Source organism: Crotalus tigris, unplaced genomic scaffold (genome assembly GCF_016545835.1).
Source record: "Crotalus tigris isolate CLP2741 ecotype Arizona unplaced genomic scaffold, ASM1654583v1 scf7180000019007.31208882:3723066, whole genome shotgun sequence".
NCBI classification, from domain to species: domain Eukaryota; kingdom Metazoa; phylum Chordata; class Lepidosauria; order Squamata; family Viperidae; genus Crotalus; species Crotalus tigris.
Window position 1 is genome coordinate 2,075,883 of NW_024097321.1, and position 21,047 is coordinate 2,096,929.

Genomic DNA, 21,047 nt, shown 5'->3' on the forward strand with positions numbered 1-21,047 from the left:
CAATTTCACAGAGTTTATGACTGCATTGTATTGTCGCTATGACACCAATCAGCCAAGGTATAATCTGGCCTTTAGAAGGCTGTTTAGTCTGTCTGTAATGCATTGCAATTATCAGGGTCCCAGGCTTGGTTCCAGGTGAGCACCAAAATACTGCCAAGGGAAAATCTATCCATTTAACTCTGCAGTCAAATTAAAGGAAGGGTAAAAGACAGAGCTTTCAAGCAGTAAGGTCTGCAACACAGTTCAGTATGCAAATTTGTGCATTCAAACCAGCATTTATTCATACATACATACATTTTCTCTCTCCTTCTTATTCTTCTCCTCCTTTTACTAATTTTCTGTTTTTTTAGTACCTTCTGGATATATATACTCGAAGCTGTACATTCTCTAAAATAATGTTCAGTTTTTATAGGAAACATAATATTCATGCTATTAGTTGGAAGGCAAAAGTCAAAAGAAAAGATATGAGTATTTATGATTTAATCAAGAAATAGTTACTGTAGATCTTACTAAAATCACTTGCCAGAAAGAAAAATAAATAAATAAGACTTAGATTGTATAAAAAGTGGTCAGCTAAGCTAAACAACCTGTGAGCAGACCTCCATTCCCAACATCTCAGGATCCAACTGAGTAAATAAGTTGAAGAGCTCTCACTTCAGCTCATCTGTTTGGAACAAGAATTATCCTATCTACAATTTTCAACTTTTGGGGGAAAGTTGATAAGGAGAGTAAGATGCCCTTGGAGAAGCAGATTCTTTAAGTCTTGGTTCATACTTAGATAAGGTAGAATCAGTATTGGTTGCTTAGTCAGATGAAGATCAGTCAGATGAAGATCACCCAGACATTTTGGCTGGTTCAGAATTCAATAGTCTGCTTATTGGTGAATGAAAATTGTCATTGCCATGAAGCAATTCAGAATGCTGTTATAAAGCCTTGTACGGCTGGGCTCTTAGGTCACCTTCAGTCCCACTTTTCCAAGTGGAATTTACCAATCTGGTGCTTACTTCCTAGCAGAAATAGTGATCTCCCTTGGGGGAAGATTAAGGGGTCAGGGATTTCTAAAGACTGCTTCTCAGTCACAGTTCCTATTTTATGGAATATCTTCCCCCTTGAGGCTAGTTAGCATCTGCCCTAGTGACATTTTGCAAGTTGATGAAACTGAGCTCTGCCAGAGACCATTTGGAGGAGATTATATTCAGGACTTGTTCATAACTATTCTTTTTAACTGTATCATGGTAAACTTCAAATGATTAATACATATCGCAAGCAAAATAACCTTACAGATATCATGGATGCAATGGCTGGTCAAAAGGAAAAAAATATTATTTTAAATTCACTTCATGCAACATCAAGCAGTTCTCGGTGAATTATCACCTCACACTGCCAATCTGTTGGCGCTCAGTGAAATCCAATGGGTTAATGCAGCAAAAATAATGTATTGATTTCTTTCACTTTTGTCAGAAATCAAAGCTTTCATTGACTCAAGGAACAGAGATAGCTATCCAATTATCAAACAGTATGCCTGATTTGGCATTTTTAACAGATGTGATGGTGAAATTAGACACCTTGCTTGTGAATTGCAAGGAAAAAAGACAATTGCCGTCATGATTAGAACTTGCAGATCAACACTTAACTTTTTGGTACAGCAATTGTTGAAAAGAAAAAGTATTTTCCTTTAACATTCCAAAAACCGGCAGAAAATAAAGCTGTTGCTGGACTTCTGTACATTAACAAGCAAAGTGTGTTCTTCCTCTGTAGGTTTAGCCAAGAATGTGGTGGCAGATTCCTTGTTGTTGAACAGCTAAAACTCTACATTTTATTTATTTGAAATCTCATGGAAATATGTTGGTGATATTTCCGAACAAGCATACATTCTCATTCTATAAAATAATACTACATTGAAATCAAGGCAACCCTGCACTAATTTCTTGACTATTATGGATATTAAAAAGTACAGTAGCATTTCCACAAAAATGATAAAAAAAGATTTCCATCTTTGGCTCTACTTAATCTGCCTATTTTAATGCAAATTTTGCAAATGTCTGATTCAGAAATTGAAATGCCTCAGGCAGTTGCCTTGTAAAACACACCGGATTATATTAGCACAGACAGATACCAGCAGTATTATGTTTCATATCATAATAAAGTTAAATAACACTTTCCTTTAGCATTTTTAGTTTCTAATATGCCTGTTAACTGCAATAACATTGTGCAAAAAATGGTGGTTTTCTAATAAATGTCCTACTAAAAATGCATGACTCCCTAATCCAGTGATGGTGAACCTTTTAGAGACCGAGTGCCCAAACTGCAACCCAAAACCCACTTATTTATCGCTGGGTGCCAGGTGGGCGTGGCCCATTAAGTGGGTGTGGCTGTGGTGGTCATGGCAGACTGGGTGGGTGTGGTCAAAGTGAGCATGGTCACCTCAATGTTGCTTGTGGGGAGGGATGCCTGTGGTGGCTGTGCAGGGCTGGGGGAGATCCGGGGGGGGGGTCTCTGGAAGATGGGGCAGTGTGCAGGAGGCTCGTCCTGCGGGGTGAGGCAAGGTGAGGTAGGGCAGGGGTGCCATTGTTGCAGGGCCAAGCGAGGCAGGAGCTGGGGCAGCTGCTGCCTGACACCGTCGGCCCCTGCACACAGAGGCCAGCGAATGCTTGGCGGCCAACAGTGTCCGTCAGCAGCCACAGCCTGCTGGCCCCTTAACCGGTGCACTCTGGGGTTCCGCAGCCCACTGCCAGTAGTTCAGAGAAGCCATTCTGAGCTGGACGGATAGCCAGGCTGAGGAGGCAATGCAGTGAGTCATGCCTGGGAAAAGAAGAGCATGTGAGGCCAGGAGGGATGGGACGGAGGGGAGGGAAACCAGCGGTGCTGGGATGCATCTGGTCACGTGGGACCTCGGTGAATTAGTGGGCACCTGGTTGAAGAGGGACAGTTGCCATCTCCAGGGCATAGTGTGGGTGCCCACAGAGAGGGCTCTGAGTACCACCTCTGGCACGCGTGCCATAGGTTCACCACCACTGCCCTAATCCTTATGAAGCTGCATCTATTTCATTTATTTGTCCTATTTTTGTGGGTGTTCTTCAGTAATCAAATGTAACTGTCTTTTAAAAAAAGCAATAAAGTTCCCTGACATCAAGAAATATCTATCTGAATATAGACATTTCTGTGTTAATCTTTTATAGTACACTGAGGATGTAGTGTAGTGAAGGAAATAATACTTTTCTTGTTAATGTTACTATTGCTATAATTGTAATGCTTCCTGTCTAGAGTGCTTTAAATTGCTGTACAAAAAATAGAAATAATGTTTTTTTGATCTTTAGCTCATAGTCAAAGGAAAAAACATGATATATTTGAAAGAAAATCCAAGTGAGGGAAAAATCAGTCTAAGGAAAATACTAGTCTGATTTTTCTTTTGTCTCATGTAGGATGGCTTGCTGTTGGCAGAACCAAAGAAGCCAGGAACCAACAATGGTTTCAGTCAAACGGAAGGTTTTAATAATAACACAATCTGATTATTATTATTATTATTAAAAACTAATATGCATCATATTCTTTTTTTCTAATTCTGAGTTTTAGATTAGGTAATTATCTTTTTTGCTTATATTCATGTTTTAAGTTATAATAATAATTGATCTACGTATAAAATTAAGAATGTGAGGAATATCCCAATTATTTTAAAAAATCTTTTTTCAATGGTATAACTATTAAATACTGTATTTGATGTTTTTAATCAGCTGTTAGTGCATGAAGTAAAAAAGTAAAATGAAACCTTTAAAATATATTCAATAAAAAAGCATATATAACTTGCTATAATTAACAGCTATTTGTTCACTTATATAATAGCCCAGTTAATTTATACTATGTTCTTTGGGTGTTTTCTGGTTCCATTATATTAGTGGCAAGCGCGCCAATAAATATAAATGCCAATAGATTGTAATTCTTGCCTAGAACCACCAATATATAAGAACAGTGCTGCTGAATTAAGACAAAGGCTAACAAATAAACCAAAGTAATTTGTTGACTGCCAACATTAATTTAGTTGTAATAGGTTTTTCAGCTTCTAGATCAAAGGTGTTTTCTTCTGTAAGGTGAAATTGCTTTAGTGGAAATAAAAACAAATGCTGGTATTTCAAAGGTACATAACCATCATTATATCATTTAATGATGACCTAAAATAAGTTAAAACAGGGTCTATTCATTACAGTTACTACTGGATGCAAGTCCTTCATGAAATGCCAGGTCTGTAAAAAGATAGATTGGGAAGTAGATCCTAAAGAAGGCAGTGGTGAACTATCATGCTTCTGCTGTTGTCAAAACCCCCTACATGGACATATCTATGGAATCGCCATGATTGAGTGCAACTCAAAAGACACATTTTGATTGTAGACGTTCTGAAAGTTAGAGTTACCAGTTCTGGGCTACGAAATCAACCAACCAACAAAAAAAGGATGGCGGCAATATGATACAGAAAATGCTTCATTTTTGCTGACATCTAATGGTCATCTGGATTTTTGCAGTCCAGATCTGGTATTCCTACAGAAAGTGATTGAGTGTAATTTTTGATACTGCTTCAGAAAATATATAACAATTGATGACATCGTAAGTTTGAGTTTGTACAATCTCATCATTATGGTTATACTTGGTTATACTCAGTGGTGAGATTCAGCTGGTTCTCACTGGTTCAGCAGAACCGATACCTAATTTTTTTTGAGTTTGGAGAACTGGCTCCAAAATAGCCAGACTAGTATGCATACACAAAGCAATCTGGCCTTGCAGCAAGCAAGGTGGTTGGAGGCACATGATTGCACACTAGTTTGACATCTCAAAAACCCGGGGATTTTCCCCGCTCCTGGCAGCGAAAATCCTCCCCATATGTGAGACTGGGTTTTTTTTCTCTGTTCCCCTTGGCTTTTCACTGTCAGATTGTTTAACTTGATGCAGAATGGGAAGGATCCACATTCTGCATCAAGTAAACTTTAATGAAAGTTAAACAGTCTGGCAATGAAAATCAAGGAGTGGGGGGGGGAAACCTGGGGGTTTTTTTAGTCTCCAGAGGAGGCACATGAATGCACGCTAGTCTGACCATTTCGGAGGCGGTCCAAAAGTGAAGGGAATGGTTCCCACCTGATCACTGCAGGGCTTCTCCCCAGGCTCCGGACAAAACACCGGGACTGAAAAAGCAGCAATGGGAGCAAAGAGCTGTTCAAAGGAGGAGGAGGAAGGAGAAAGTGGGAGAAATCACTACCAAACTGGTGAGGAGTGATGGATGTCAGGGCATGGTAGGCCTAGCTGCAGGGGCCCTTTGGCACAGTAAGTGGTTGGGGACTACATGGGGCAGCTCCCCCTCTCCCACCTGCCTCATAGCAGCATCCCCCACCTTCCCCCCCTGCAGGAACCAGTTGTTAAATTATTTGAATCTCACCACTGGTTATACTGTAATAAACCTGCTGTAGAACTACATAACAAATCTCCTATCTCCTCATCTATCTATGACAGGCATGTCAAACTCGCAACGTTGTACGATGTTTCGGAGCTTTTTCACCATTGCCGGCAATGGGGTGGGCGCAGCTCTGGTATGATGAAATCGGCCCGCAGGCCGGCAGTTTGACACCCTGATGTATCACCAGACAATCTATATTGTTTTATTGAATTCATTTGTTTTGTGCTCATTGTGGTTAACAATTATAAAAATAAAATGATAATGTCTAAGTAATCAGAAATATAATTACAAGCAGGAAAACTACCGTATTTTCCGGCGTATAAGACGACTTTCTAAGACACAAAAACCTTCTTAAAAGTTGGGGGTCGTCTTATACGCCGAGTCGTCTTATACGCCGGAAAATACGGGTATTCTATTTTATTCCTTTACACATGTGGTTTGGTATATTACTCATCAAGTTTTCTCTCCCCCCCCCCTCACTCAAAAAGAGTCCTTGATTGGTAGAGTGGCAGTGGGAAGAGCAATTAAACTCTAAGCTGTTTGTTTCAGCAATCCGTCCCCGCGGCTCACCTCTAGCAGGCGTGTGGTTTGCAGCTGCTTTTTGCTAACTTGAAGTCACAGGCTGATAAATGCCTGGGGGTCTCAATCTGTCTCCTCGCTGCTTCGCACTTTCCGAGCTGGAGATCAGGGTGGGAGGGAAGGATTGGAGGGAGAGGGAGGAGGGAAAGGAGGGTGTGTGTGTGCGTGTGCGCGCGCTTGCTTCTCCTCGCTGCTTTCTGAGCTGGGAAGGATTGGAGGAAGAGGGAAAGGAGGCCACGCCCACACACACACACACACACACACGCTTTGCATTTTCCGAGCTGGAAATCGGGGTGGGAAGGAAGGATTGGAGGGAGAAAGGAGGCGTGCGTGCGTGCGTGCTTACTGGAAATCAATAGCCATTTTTACAGTACTGCACAAAAATTACTTTTTCCTTATCTCACTCCTTAATTTTCATTAATGTGCCATGAATAGCCAATGCAGATATGCATGCTTCAGCAGGTGAATCATTTTGTACAGAAATCAGCAAGGTTTAAATAAGTTAAAAATTACAACAAGCAACTACTGAAATATCTGTCAGCGCGTCCTCTTCGGTGCCCAGAAAAGAGCCGACAAACAGGAACGAATGACAAGCGAATGGCCTTTAATCCATACAGCAACAAAGTTAGCACTGGGAGTGAGTTGCTCCCAGTGCTTTACATAGGCTCCCACTTGCTGTTCCCACCCCCCCGCCCGGCAAACCAGCATCCGGCCTGTGGTGAATAAAAGCAATTAGCAGAGGCGTCACCCTCCCCCGCTCCGCTTGACGTGCCATTCTCTCCATGGTGTTCCAGGAAACAGAGTAAGGCAAGTTCCTCTTTCCCTTGCTGTCTCTCATTGTGCTCCCTGTCCCTAAGTGTCTCTGGCAGTCTGGTGTGCACGCGCGCACACACACACACACTTCTCCTCGCTGCTTTGCACTTTCTGAGCTGGAAATCAGGATGGGGGGGAAGGATTGGAGGGAGAGGGAAGAGGGAAAGGAGGCGTGTATGTGTGTGTGTGTGCGCGCACGCTTCTCCTCGCTGCTTTCTGAGCTGGGAAGGGTTGGAGGGAGAGGGAAGAGGGAAAGGAGGCATGTGTGTGTGTGCGCGCGCACGTGGGATGGAAGACCAAGAGGAGGAGATCCAGTCTCCGGAGATCCCGGTGCGCAGCCCGGGGGAGTCGCATGCATGCCACGCGCACGCACACACACGCTCAGCACTGGCATAAAAGGGCGCCTGCGGAGGAGAGAATACTGTACTCATTTGGGCTTACAGGTGGCCAATGAGAACTCAGAAAACTTCGCTCCCTTTCCTCCCTCCCTCTCCCCTTCTTCAGCGAAAGGGTGTATTAGCATGTCCATTTTTTCCCTAGGGCATATAAGAGGACAGGGAGGGCTGGGCAGGCAGGGAGAGCTGACCCACCCAATCCAACCAGGCTTTGTATACAACAACAAGCCAATCACCGGTAAGGTACATCGCTTGCCAGTGATAAGGTATATCGCTTGCCATGATTGGCTGGTTGTTGTATACTGGGTACGTACCGGTACAGTACAGCACCAGTATCTGTACCAGTTCATATAGTAGAGCACCAGTACATACAGTACTGTATACAAATGTCCAACAGTCAAGATGCCATCATGGCTCCACCAGCAAGAAGAAGGAAATATGAAGCCAGTTTCAAACTTAAAGTTGTAAACTTTGCCATGGAACATAATAACTGCGCTGCTGCAAGACAATATGGAGTAACAGAAAAGATGGTTCGGGACTGGAAAGCAAATGAAAAAGCGTTAAAGAGTATGGCAAGGGGTAAGTGTGCATTAAGAAGAGGCACCCCACATTGGCCAGAACTTGAAAAACATGTAGCAGACATGGTGAATGAGCATCGCCAAAATGGTTATGTAGTGACACGAAATAAAATATGTTTGTCTGCACTTCAGTGGGCCAAATCTAACCCAGATCACAGCAACAGATTTAAGGCCACTGTATCTTGGTGTACTAGATTCTTGAAAAGGCATAATATGGTACTGAGGCAAAAGACAAAAATGGCACACAAATTACCTGCAGATCTTGATAGCAAAGTAATTAGTTTCCATCGATACGTAATACAACAGCGCATTAAACATGGCTATGCGTTAAGTAGTATTGGAAATATGGATGAAACTCCAATGAATTTTGATATGGTTGGAAATAAAACTGTCCATCAAAAAGGTGAAAAAACAATTTTAATTAAAACAACAGGACATGAGAAGTCCAGTTTTACAGTGGTACTAGGATGCACAGCTGATGGTGCCAAACTGAGACCAATGATTATTTTTAAAAGAAAAACAATGCCGAAACTCAAGTTCCCTGTTGGTTGTTTTGTACATGTGAATGAAAAAGGCTGGATGGATGAAGAAGGGGTAAAGCTATGGCTTGATAATGTATGGAGCAGGCGACCAGGTGGACTTCTTCAAAAACGTAGTCTACTGGTGTGGGATATGTTCAGGGCTCATTTAACTCCCAGCACCAAGCAAAGGCTTGCAAGAATAAACACAGATGCGGCAGTTATTCTTGCAGGATTGACATCGTTGGTACAGCCACTGGATGTGTGCCTAAACAAGCCATTTAAAGATCGCATTCGAGAACAGTGGAATGAATGGATGGTTAGCGGCGAAAAGTCATTCACAAAAGGAGGAAACATGCGTGCTCCACAGTTGGATGTTTTGTGCAAGTTTGTCATAAAAGCCTGGAATGATATTGATGCAGAAACAGTAATCAAGTCTTTCAAGAAGTGTGGCATATCAAATTCATTAGATGGTATGGAGGATGACTACTTGTGGCAAGATGAAGAGGAAGCTGAAGCTGAGACCACACCATCTGATACGGAATTCGATCCATATGATGACTGCCTTACAAATGTACCACAAGATGTCATTGATATTTTTATGATATCAGATGATGAACAGGATGATTTTGAAGGCTTTTAAAGGGAAACTGTCACGCAAGCAAAACCTGTAAAAATAGCTTGCAGTTATGATGGGCGTTGCTGACTCGCCAGGGACTTGCCCGGCACTTGCTCTTTCTATTGTTTTTTATCTTCCTCCTATCATCATCAGTTCAGTTTGGTTGACAGCTTAGAAAACAAACAGCATGGCAGCTCCCATGGTTTTATTGTCTTATCCTTCCTTTCAGCTTTAGAGTGAATTAGGAAAAGTTTAATCCACTTGCACTGTTTTATGTTTATATGTTTGATGACAGCCTTATGTTTATAAATGACAGTTTTTCTGCTAAGTACCTGCATGTCATAAGCATTTGAATTAAAATTACCATATTGAAATCAAATCTGATGTTTTTTAATTTTTATTTGGTGTGCGTTGGAAGAGGGGTAGTCTTATACGGTGAGTATAGCCCAAACTCTATATTTTAACTGGAAAAGTTGGGGGTCGTCTTATACGCCCAGTCATCTTATACGCCGGAAAATACGGTATTTGTATAAAACATCTTAATAGTATAGTTTCTGATTCTGGCTTGTTCAGATATACCATAATGAAATTTAAATGAAACTTTCAGGTTAGATGAAACATCATTGTGTGTGTATGTGTGTGTGAGAGAGAGAGAGAGAGAGAGAGAAAGAGAAAGAGAGAGAGAGAGAGCAAATGGATGCTGAACTATATGTTGAAACATGGATTTTCCTCCAAACAATGAAAAAGTAAAATTACTACTGTAAAAAATGTACTTATTTACACATTTATGCTTGAGAATAGCTAGATGAGTATATCTTTTTAAAGGGTAAAACATTTTTCTCTCAATTCCTTAGAAATAAGCATAACACTCAGTTCTTATAAATGTGTTGGCATAGTGCTGTAGACTTTTTTTTCAATTATGCAGAAATCATGTAAACTCATATGAACAATTTTGAATATGTGATTAATATGCCCTACCCTTCCTTGTCCCCTTAACAAAATTTTGTTAACATTTTTAAATTATATAAATTTTGAGATTTTTTTTTACTACAGATCTATCTATGCATATTCTAATCTTTCCAATTTCATGCAGGGTTAATACCATATTTGCTTTGATCCTATTCAGTTGTGGACAGTTGTACTAAGCTTATCCTAAAGCCTTCCTGGTCTTCCATTTTCCATCTACCTTTTTACAAGTTTTAGGCAAACTCGGGTATTTAGCTTTAAGCCAACATAAGTCTCATGAATGCTAGAGGTGCTAAATATCATAAACTAAGATACTCCAAAACAGATATTTACAATTTTGCATTGAAGTAATGTATGGTATGATAGATCATTGAAGCATTTTTCAAATTTCCTTGAATACCTAATAGCAATATTTAAGGCATATTCAGGATGAATTTTTGTATTGCCTCTTGCTAGAAATTACTGTTTGCTTACAGCTGAGAATAATTGGATTTTTCTTGTGTTCATTCTAATGCAGAAATAAAACATCTTGCTTCATCTCATCGAAAAATAAAGTTAGTATTTTGTTTTGATGAATCTTGCTTATTCTTAAGTGAGCTTTGGAGAAAAATTAGTGGGCATTAAAGATTTTATAACAGTACTTACTGTCTGGTTATGATCTCTGCCTCACCTCAAGAGCTTGCCAGAATGTAGAGGTATTATTACAACTTCTTGTAATATTACAATATCTGTACCAAAATATCCTATAGGAAGCTGAAAATCCCAGAGGTTGATAATTTGATTAATGTAACAGTGTAAGAAAAGATCTATTTGGTTGCAGTTGCGTAAATGGCAGTCCTACTCAGGAATAAGCCCTACTTAGTACAAAACAAGATTTTTTCCAAAATCTACCATTTCTAATAAACAAACCTATAAATCCCGTTCATTTTTTCTTGTTGCAGCAGGATAGCCCATGAAGGATTTTGAGTCACTAATAAACGTAGTTATTGGCCTTTCTCTAATAAAACAAGTCAGTTTTGCCATCTCTGCTGACTTTTTTACCAGCCATTTCTCCATTGTGGGTATTTCAGAGTCTTTCCATTTTTGTGCATATAATAATCACGCAGCAGTTGTCGTATATTAAAACAATGACCTTTCATGTTTTCCGCATTTCCAACATAAATCTGAAGTACCTTTATACATTCTAGCTTGTATATATTGTATGCACATAGCTCAGTTTTTAAAAAGTAATTGAATTATTTTGCCAAGCCTATTTTCAATAAAACTGTGGTAGGTTCCAAAGAGGTAGCTTTGTAAATCTGATTGATTGATTGATACCTTAAAGACCAACAAGTGACTTATCCCATTCATCTATTCTATAATATATTCAAAACTATCTCATAGTGTCAGGCTATATAATTCATTAGAATTCTTGACACGTCTTGTTCACTAAGGCTTTTGGATTAAATCTTTTCTGTCCAAACTGCCAATAAGTGCCAATAATACTTTTCAGCAATTTTACAGTTATAGATCTCTCTTTCTATATCATTCTAACAGCTTTCCTTGAAATTCAGTTGTGTAAACAATTGGTTGATTTTTTTTTTGTAAATGTGGCAACGTGCAATGTATGGAAAGAGAAAAAGGCCTTTGTAACTATTTATCCTTGGCCCTGATCTCACAATATCAACTGAGAACATCTGATTATCATGTTCTGGGCCAGGAGAAAGTTCACATGAGATTTGCAGAAAGAAACATTTCTTTGGGTATGGGCGGTGGGGAGGATAGGAAAATATTGCAATTGACTTTATGGTATTACTTTTGATTGCCTTTGGAAATGCTTTGAGTGATGAGCTTTATCTGCCATTTGAACCATGTTGTTCAAGATGGTGTAATGATAGTTTCACAGCCTGAGAGGGTTCACTTCCCTGGTCCGTTGAACATCGTACTCTTAACAGTTAAGAAAATCGCCTCCTATCAGTTCATATAGAGGCCCTTAGGAAAAAATTGGAAAAATCTGTCTTAAGCAGCTAGGGATATATCAGGTTGTGAAAGTGAAAATTATCCAGTTGCTGAGATTTCTGTAACCTGAGTCTATTCTTGTTAAAAGAAAGCCAGGGAGAATATTATTTTCAGTTGTAGGGTGCCAAGAGTTTGACATTAGTTTCCAAAGACATTCATATTTTGATTTAATGGAGCACTCAGGCTGAGGGAGTATCTATTAAATTCAAATTATCATTTGCATCAATTTATAGCATTGGGGTACTTAGATAAATGATGTAAATATCATTTAACGGATAAATCAAAAATGTTTTCATTGTATCTGAAATCCACTTTACAAAGGTCCATTAAATTGTAATTTTACTATATTTATATTTGTCTAACTAATGTGACCTGTGATGAGATAACAGAGAGTATTTTCCCATGCTACTACAGTTCTATTTTAATAGCCATTTAGACTATATACAGACATGTGGAATGACATGTTAATTAGTTTCTTCATACCTAGTATCCCAGAAAGATGTTCTAAAACTCCATTTAACTGAATTGAACAAAGTATATAATACAGATGGTCCTTGTTTAGTGACTGCCTCGTTTAGCTACCATTCACAGTTATGACACTAATAAAACAATAACTTTACAATCAATCTTCGTATTTACAACCTTCACAATTGTTGTAAAGCAAAAGAAAGCTGAAGTAAGATCATAAGCACAGCCATGGTTTCACTTAGTGACTGCTTCATTTAATGACTGAGTTGCTAGTTCAAATTGTCGTTAAATAAGAATTACCTTCATACAGGAAAACTCTCAGTAAATACAGAAATTTCTTAGCCTCAAATAAGTGAAATTATATTCCATGCCCTTGCGTCATTTGGCTTCTAATGGTCAGGAATCCAGCTCTCATAAGAAACACTAAAAAGAGTTCAAGGGAAAATATAGAATTCAGAATGTTAAGAACAAAACGTTACACTGCTGGTGGTACAGTATTTATATTCAAGTCTTTTTCAGCATTTTTTAGAACCAGCAGGCTTTTAGTCTTCAGAGAAATATATTCTCATGTTAAAATAAGCCTGCACAAACCTATTTAGGGGGTGTTATATTGAAATATTTGTTACATTCCTAAGAGCCTCAGTTTTCCAATCAATACTTTCATTTTTAAAGGAATACATTCTGTTGTGAATTGATAATCAGTTTGTGACACAATAAATTTGCGACTTGCTTGTTGTAAGTTGCTTCTTAACATGAACTGCCCAGATTACAATGCCTGTTTATTGAATCATTTAGATGTGTTGTATAATTACTATAGATGCCCTACTGTTAAACCCTTAGTTGTTCTTCACAACCTGGAAAAAAAAATTCTCAGTCATGTCAACCAGATTTACTGAAAGGGAAAAGTTAGCTTGCAGAAAACTTTGCAAAAACTTTTGGAACTAACCCCACAAAATAATAAGAAATGTGAAAAAATAAAGAAAGTTTGTTATATATGTATATTAACTATATTATATATATTTATATGTGGCCCAAGACAATTCCTCTTCTCTCAATGTGGCCCAGACAAGTCAAAAGGTTGGCCAACCATGATTTAGATAATTAGGAAAGGATATTTTAAAAATCTCCTGCTCCCTATAGGAAAGGGATTTCTCCCCCTCACAATTTAGGGAAATAAAGACCCCCTTTTTTTCACCAAGCATTTATTTTAAATTTATTTTGATTTTAATGATACTAGTTTTTATTTTACTTTGATTGTAATTGTATTGTTTTTTATTTTTATGTCTATCATTTGCATTTTAGTTGCTGTAAATCATCTTGCTGTATAAAGTGAGATATACCATATAAAATCAACAATAAATAAATAAATTTTCTCCTTTGATGTGAACCCTGACATAGATGTGGTTGGGACAACTGGCAAGTGAAATCCTTTCAATAGAAATAGGACCTTCATAAGAGGGATTTTCTTTAGGACTCTAGCAGTGGTGGATATGATTAAATTTCCTCTTCATGCCTGCTTTGATTCTGATTATTATCAGCCACTCCAAACAAAGGGCATTTGCATTTTTTAAACCTGCATATCAAGTCAAAGACTCATTAACAATATGTACAATGGAATAGTACAATACAGTTTGGAAGAGCTGCTTTGGAATGTCTTATAAAAGCAGTCACGTCTCTTGCCCAGATTTTATGGCTGGTTTTGTTAATAATTATGTAACAAGTCATATTCTGAGCACAACTGGGGGGACAGTGTAGTTGGTTGAACTGTTTTCCTTATTGTGTTAAATAAACCTTCGCTGCTCTAGGAAGCGTCAATAATAGGGCAGTCTTCTAACTGGCAAGATTTTTCTTTCCAAACCCCCCCCCCCCCATATGACCCCTAAATCTGCTTTCAGAAGTGTCCCAGTTTTCCAGAACAGATTTGAAAGTCAAGCATGGAGCTTATAGGTCAGGGGTGTCAAACTGCCAGCCCGCGGGCCGGATGCGTCATGCGGAAGCTGCGCCCACCCCATTGCCGGCAATGGCAAAACCATCCTGATACGTTGCATGATGTCATGTGATGTCGAGAGTTTGACATGTCTGTTATAGGTAGATGCAGGCTTCATTCCAGCAATAGGGTCCAATAGGGTGGTAGGAACCAACCCAGAAGAGCAAAACAATTGATTTTCAGTAGGAAAACAGTACAGCAAAAATATAAAAACAAAACCCTGATCTGGATTCTCCATCCCTCACTAGGCGGCTATTGTAAGAGGAGGAAACAAAAGAGGAAAAAAAAAAGGCAAACCCAAATCACCTCATAGATACAACAATGCTGAACCAAGCTTTCTGTCTGCACTTTGTCCACAGCTATGCAGATATTTAGGTCAAGATGTAAATCTGCTTTTGTTGCTATTTATGAAGTCATGTTCCCTTTAGTTAAACACTGACTTGGATTCCATCCTATTCCAATTTGCATGCTAGTTTTGTTTTTTTTTACCAGATGTAAATTATGAACTAAGCTCTTATTTGGATAACAAAGTCCACACCACAGGCTTTAGATATGTATTGGTTTATTACTGTGTTATATCTTGGCACCAACATTAAATCCATTGATTCAGTGGATTTTTTTTTTTCAAAGAACATAGATAGAATTTATCTTTGGTTCTAAGATTGGCAGCTGTCCATGTTTTTCTGGCTGTAAGCCAGTGCAAGCTAATAGGATGAACCCCACTGTTTAGCCGCCTTGGATTTTGTAAATTCCTTCCTAAAATATATATTTCAAGAGCTATAAATTGAATTATGTCAATAAGTTTGCAAACAGACTCAGTACAAAATAAATATATATATTGCAAGAGCTATAAATTGAATTATGTCAATAAGTTTGAAAACAGACTCGGTACAAAACAAAGCATTTCAGGACGCTTTTTGATGAAATATGTTATGCATGTTTCCATGGATTATATAAAAGAAAAATGTCTATTTGAAATAGATGCCACATTTTTCACTATAAATAGCACAGTTGCGTATACCACTTTTTAGAATACCTGTATTATTTTCATTACCTCTTTTGCATTGTTAAGAAGAAGTCATTTATTTTTTTGTCTACCTCCATGTTGCAGGTAGCCAGATGCCATCACAGACTCCTGGTACCCAATCAGAATCTAGCTCCCATCCTGCCTTGAGCCAATCTCCAATGCCACAGGATCGAGGTTTGTGTTGAAAAATAATAACTGTGGAGCATAAAAAAATAAAGAAGAGCATAGAACCAGGAAATTCTATGTAAACTTTTCTCAGCAAGGAAATTTTCCCAAGGGAAGAGTAAATTAAAAAAGATTATCTACAAGATTTTTAAAAAGACCTTAATGTTCTGAAAACATTCTGTATCAGAAGATCTTGGTAGATAATTTATGGCATTTTCAAATCTGAATTATGGGAAACATTATTTATAAATATCTGACAAAATGTAGTCTCTGTGGGATAAAAAATGTTAGCTCATTTTTGAACAAGAGTTCTCATAGTTTTCAAAGTATTGATGTGTTGTTATGATTTTGAATGTAAGTCATTAAATATCTTTTGTTTAAAAACTAGGAATGGAGATAACAGGCTGGAAATAATATTCTTGCTTTTCTGTTCGCAAAAAGTGCCAGTGTTGTATTTTGTCAAATTTCAAATACATCAGGAATAGTCTTTTCTGAATAAGGGTTTTAATACCCTAGTAAATTATTGTGGTCCTGCTGTGTGATCTTATTGTGGAGTGGAGTGAAGGGTGTGTGTGTGTGGGAAGGATGACCGACGCAATCTGCAAGTGTATAACAAAAATACAGAATCTCAGCAGGGTCACTCAGGGTTATCCAAGAAACTCAGGTACAGCAAGCAGGTACCGTATTTTCCGGTGTATTAGACGACTTTCTAAAGCCTGAAAATCTTCTCAAAAGTCAGGGGTCGTCTTATATGCAGGAATATACGGGTAGCTGTTCTCTGAATTTAAAACCAATCTGCCCCCTAATGGCCAGCCCTATTTTTTTACAGAAATAAGCACTAACAGGACAAAGCTTTCTAGCAGCAAAGGAGCTCCTATTGTGCTCATCTATAAACAGAAATTCAATATTGTACTGTATTTTCTGGCGTATAAGATGACTTTCTAAAGCCTGAAAATCTTCTCAAAAGTTGGAGGTCATCTTATACGCCCAGTCGTCTTATACGCCGGAATATACGGTACCTATATTGGACAGCAGCAATATAGAAAGATGCTGGAGGCCAATGATCATTGCAAAGGCAGTGTGTGGATGAAGGTGAAGGCAGTGTGTGGGAAAAAGTAAACTACTATCATATTCTGACACACAGCACACAAACCACAACATACCCACAAAGCCAACCACCACTCAAAAACTAACCCTACCATACACAAAAGCGGTGTCGTAAATGATAGCCAGAATTCTCCAACCTCTAGGAATAGCAATAGACCACAAACCCATAGCCACACTCTGCCAGGAATTATCCAGAACCAAAGACAAGATATAGAAGGATGAAAGAAACAATGTAATCTACAAAATCAACTGTAACAATTGAAACCAATTCTATATGGGACAAACATCATGTCGATTAAAAATCAGGATCCACGAATACTGGCTAGCAGTCAAACACCACAATCCCAAATCTTTAATCTCCAGCCATGCCGACACCAAACAGTACCAATTCAATTGGAGCAACACAAAAATCATCAGCCACGCTACCACCCGCCACACTCATAAGTTCATCAAAGCCTGGCACTCCACAAGCAATTCCATCAACAGACACATTGACCTACAACCAGCCTATGAACCCCTCAAAATCCAAATCAATTGCACAGCCAACCAGAGACAGCACCGACTTTCCACCAACTCACACAAGCCCCCCAATCAACACTTCACCTCTCAATGACCCTGACCTGATGTAACCTCCCCATCACAGGATCCTCACTTGGCACATCCAAACCTGACCTATCACAAGATCTACTGACCACATGAAGCCCTTATAAACAGAAGAACACTGACAACCCCTAAACCCCGCTAAAGATGTTACCTAGCCTGGTAACGAATCATTCAGAAACCAACCCACAAGCTCGGAGAATGAACCTTCACCCTTATCCTAAACCCGAGCTACAGATATTCACCACTATTGCACTATTTTACTTTATCAAGAAAATCATATGCATAGGAAATATCAAATGACTTACAATGCAGTGCTGCTCATGTCAAATAACACTCAACATGCTACTGGGGAAGAGCTGAAGCTCTTTTGGAGTACTAAGGATTGGATATTTTCAATCAGAAGATTGCACTGTTTACTACTCAAGTCTTGACACACAAAGAAGGGACAGTGTTGCTTTTATAGTTAAAAAGAGTACAGTGAGTACTTGGCTACATAGCAATCAGTGATCAAATAATATCAGACTTCGTGGACAAATGTATGCTTCAACTACTGATGCAAATGAAAAGGAGACTTACAAGTTTTATGATCAAGTTCAATTTGAAATCAGCAGAAAATGGAAGCAAAATGTGATGGCTTGTGATTGGCGATTGGAATGCCAAAGTTGGAAACATCAAGAAAGAAAATGCTGTTTGACTGTATTACCTAGAAAATGGAAATGAAGCAGAACAACAGTTTCTGCCAATCTAATGATTTTTTTCATTGCCAGCACGGTTTTCCAACAACCAAAATGAATACTATATACTGTATATGAATAACAGTACACAGAAGTCAAACTGGCTACATTATTGATAGAAGGTGAAAGAACTCATTTATAACAGTAAAAATGTGATAGGGCTGACTGTAAAAGAGATAATTAATTGGGTTTTTTATGTGCAAATTCTAAATTAAGCTAAAGAAAAAGAAGGTCAACCAGTTTCCATGATGTGATCTTGAACACGCATCCACATTTCCAGGGAAAACATCAGATATTGCTTTAAAATCCTGAACTTTATTGACACGCAGCCTGTGGAACTGTGGAATGAACTTAAGGATATTGTTATGGATGAATGAGAAAGGAGACTGACAAAAATCAAGAAAAAAAATAGTGAACTAGATGTCAGAACAAGCCATGAAAATAGAAAATAGAACAAAACCAAGAATGACAAAGATCTCAGGAAGGAAGTTAATAAAGAATTTCAGAGCGTTGAAACAAGTAGCAGTATGATAGCAATATTAGTAAATACTGAAGACAGAAATAAACACAGGAAAATTAGAATAAGAAAATTCTTCCCCAAAAAATTCAGAAGGAAGTTCTAACCTTGAATTGGTATTCTAGAGGATGTTAATGGATAGGTAGTGATTGATTCTAAGAACATAGATGAAAGGATAATAATGAAATTCTGTATAGTAACTACATTAGCATCAAACATAATATTCCTGACAAGATATTCCTGACAAGAATTTCTAGTATTACAAAGTGAAGTTAGGTCAGCACTTTCATCATTACCAAGATGGAAGGCTACAGATATTTATGGAATATCTGCAGAAAGCAACCAAAAAAAGAATCTGCATTTTTTTTTAACCAACTATGTCAGCAAATCAGAAAAACAAAACAGTGACTGACAGATTGGAAGAAGTCAGTATACATACTTGTTGGGAAGCAGCCAATCTGGGAGGAAAGGAGGATCAAGCGCAGGCTAGCCCAGAGTCACTGCACAACCACAAAAAAGGCTAGGTCTGACTCCATCCCAGGTTCCTTTCTATCTGATTGTTCCCAGGAATAGGCTGCCAGACTGGGGAGATTCCTGTATTATAGTAGGTAGCTTGAATTCTGCATGTGTGGGTCGGGTGATTTACACCTGATAATACTGTACCAATACCAAAGAAAGAAGACTTAACAGTTGTGCAACAGTTGCACAAACGATTGTAAAATATCCTGAATTTCACTTGCTATTAAAATAATACTGAGGAACATCCAAAACAGATTAGAGCCTCACATAGAAAAGGAGATGCCAAGATGGCTGGCTTTAGACAAGGACAAGTAACATGATACATTATTTTTGATGCCCACCAAATAATTGAGGAAGCCAAAGAATGCAAAAAAAGAAATCATATGTGCTTCGTTTATTACAGAGAGGCCATTGATTATGTCTATCATGTCAAGCTGTGCTTAGGAAAAGAGGAATCTCAAAATTCTCATTGCCCTCATGCAAAAATATACACAGATCAGGAAGCCGTAATCTGGCAGAACACTGTGAACCAGAACGGTTCTGGGTTGGCAAACGAGTGAGACAAGGTTGTTTATTCTCTGTTTATTTATGCAACCTATATGTCAGTGTTTCTCAACCTTGACAATTTTAAAGCATGTGGACTTCAACTCCCAGAATTCCACAGCCAGCAATGGGAGTTGAAGTCCACATGCCTTAAAATTGTCAAGGTTGAGAAACACTGCTATATGTGGACTATATATTGAGGAAAGCAGAGTTTTAAGGTTGGCCAATCCCCCCCCCCGCATCATACCTCTGCTATGCTGATGATATTACTCTGATAGCTGAAAATGCAATCCATCTGGTGTGTGTTTCTATGATGTTCTATTGTTTCATTGCATGTGAACAATGTCTTTGCCATCCTCTTATGAATCACTGGAGAGAACTGAACAGTTTTGAACCCAAGTTTGCGCCCAAGAAGAAGTTTGAAAATTATACCCAGAAGTTGATTTGTTAGTTTGCAGAGTGGCCCATCACAACCTGAAAAATCCAAGTACCTATGCAAGAAGTTCCAAGACCACTTCCTGCTAATTATTTTGTGTTTTACTGGGACATTTGTGGCCAGGGCAGAGAACTATGTAGGTCTCAGTGCAAGGAAGGGGTGGTGGAGATTAACACAGAGTAGTAGATCCTGTGCCATGATCCATCATGCTGTGCTTTTCTCTATTTTGGGGGATGCTTCTAGCTGTAATTATTGATTGAAGATCAACATCAGCATCTTCACTGACTGACAACCTGATGAACTGCAGTAGAGAATAGCATCAAACTCTTGAGTTGTAGGGCCAAAGAGAAATGCGGCTTTATGAATAATTTATCATAACCTGCACTTTGAAAATTTAGACCTTAATCTTCAAATTGCTCTTCTGGCACAAGTTTACTGCCATTTTGTTTCCAGTGCACGATCCTGATGTTTATCTTCAAGAGAGCTGGCTTTTTTATTCAGAATATTTATGGAATCCCTTTCCATGCTATGGCTGATCTTTTGTGACCTGACTTGTTTAAAATGCCCATTTGTTTCATGCCACAAATACAACATTTGTAACCAGGGAAGTTACATTGAATTTGCCAACTTATTTCTCCAAAGCTTTTGTTAGTTCTGAGCATTGTGCACATAAAGAGGTCTGGGCTCCCTTTTGTGCCCTATCATTGATTAGAGACCTCTTTGCAATGGAAAACTTGCTTGAACCATTTTCTACTGACCGTAGAAAAGGGAGGGAAAGTACTAGTATGGTACTCAAAGGAAAGGTGCTTGTCATTCACTGATAAAACTTAAGTAGAAAATCTTTCCTGTTAAAAACACCTAAACTGCAGGCATCTGTAGCAGTCGTTTAAACATTTCACTCACCGATCCAAACATTTCCAACTGAAAATACTAAACGACCCTTCAATTTCTGACACTGTTTGTGTTCCTTCTAGCAAATGTGCCATCTTTTCTTCCATGTTGAAAGAATAAGTAAAAGAACACTAATGCATTTATTTA

General features: G+C 38.6%; 1 protein-coding gene across 5 annotated transcripts in view; it reads left to right on the forward strand.

Annotated features, from left to right (window-relative positions):
- Positions 1 to 21,047, forward strand: part of ARID1B (AT-rich interaction domain 1B) — a 403,965-nt gene that overhangs the window by 286,996 nt on the left and 95,922 nt on the right. For all 5 annotated transcript variants that reach the window (XM_039358272.1, XM_039358273.1, XM_039358275.1 and 2 more), the window contains exon 7: positions 15,470 to 15,559. In XM_039358272.1, the coding sequence (XP_039214206.1) occupies positions 15,470 to 15,559 (90 nt within the window). The remainder of the gene's footprint in view (positions 1 to 15,469; positions 15,560 to 21,047) is intronic.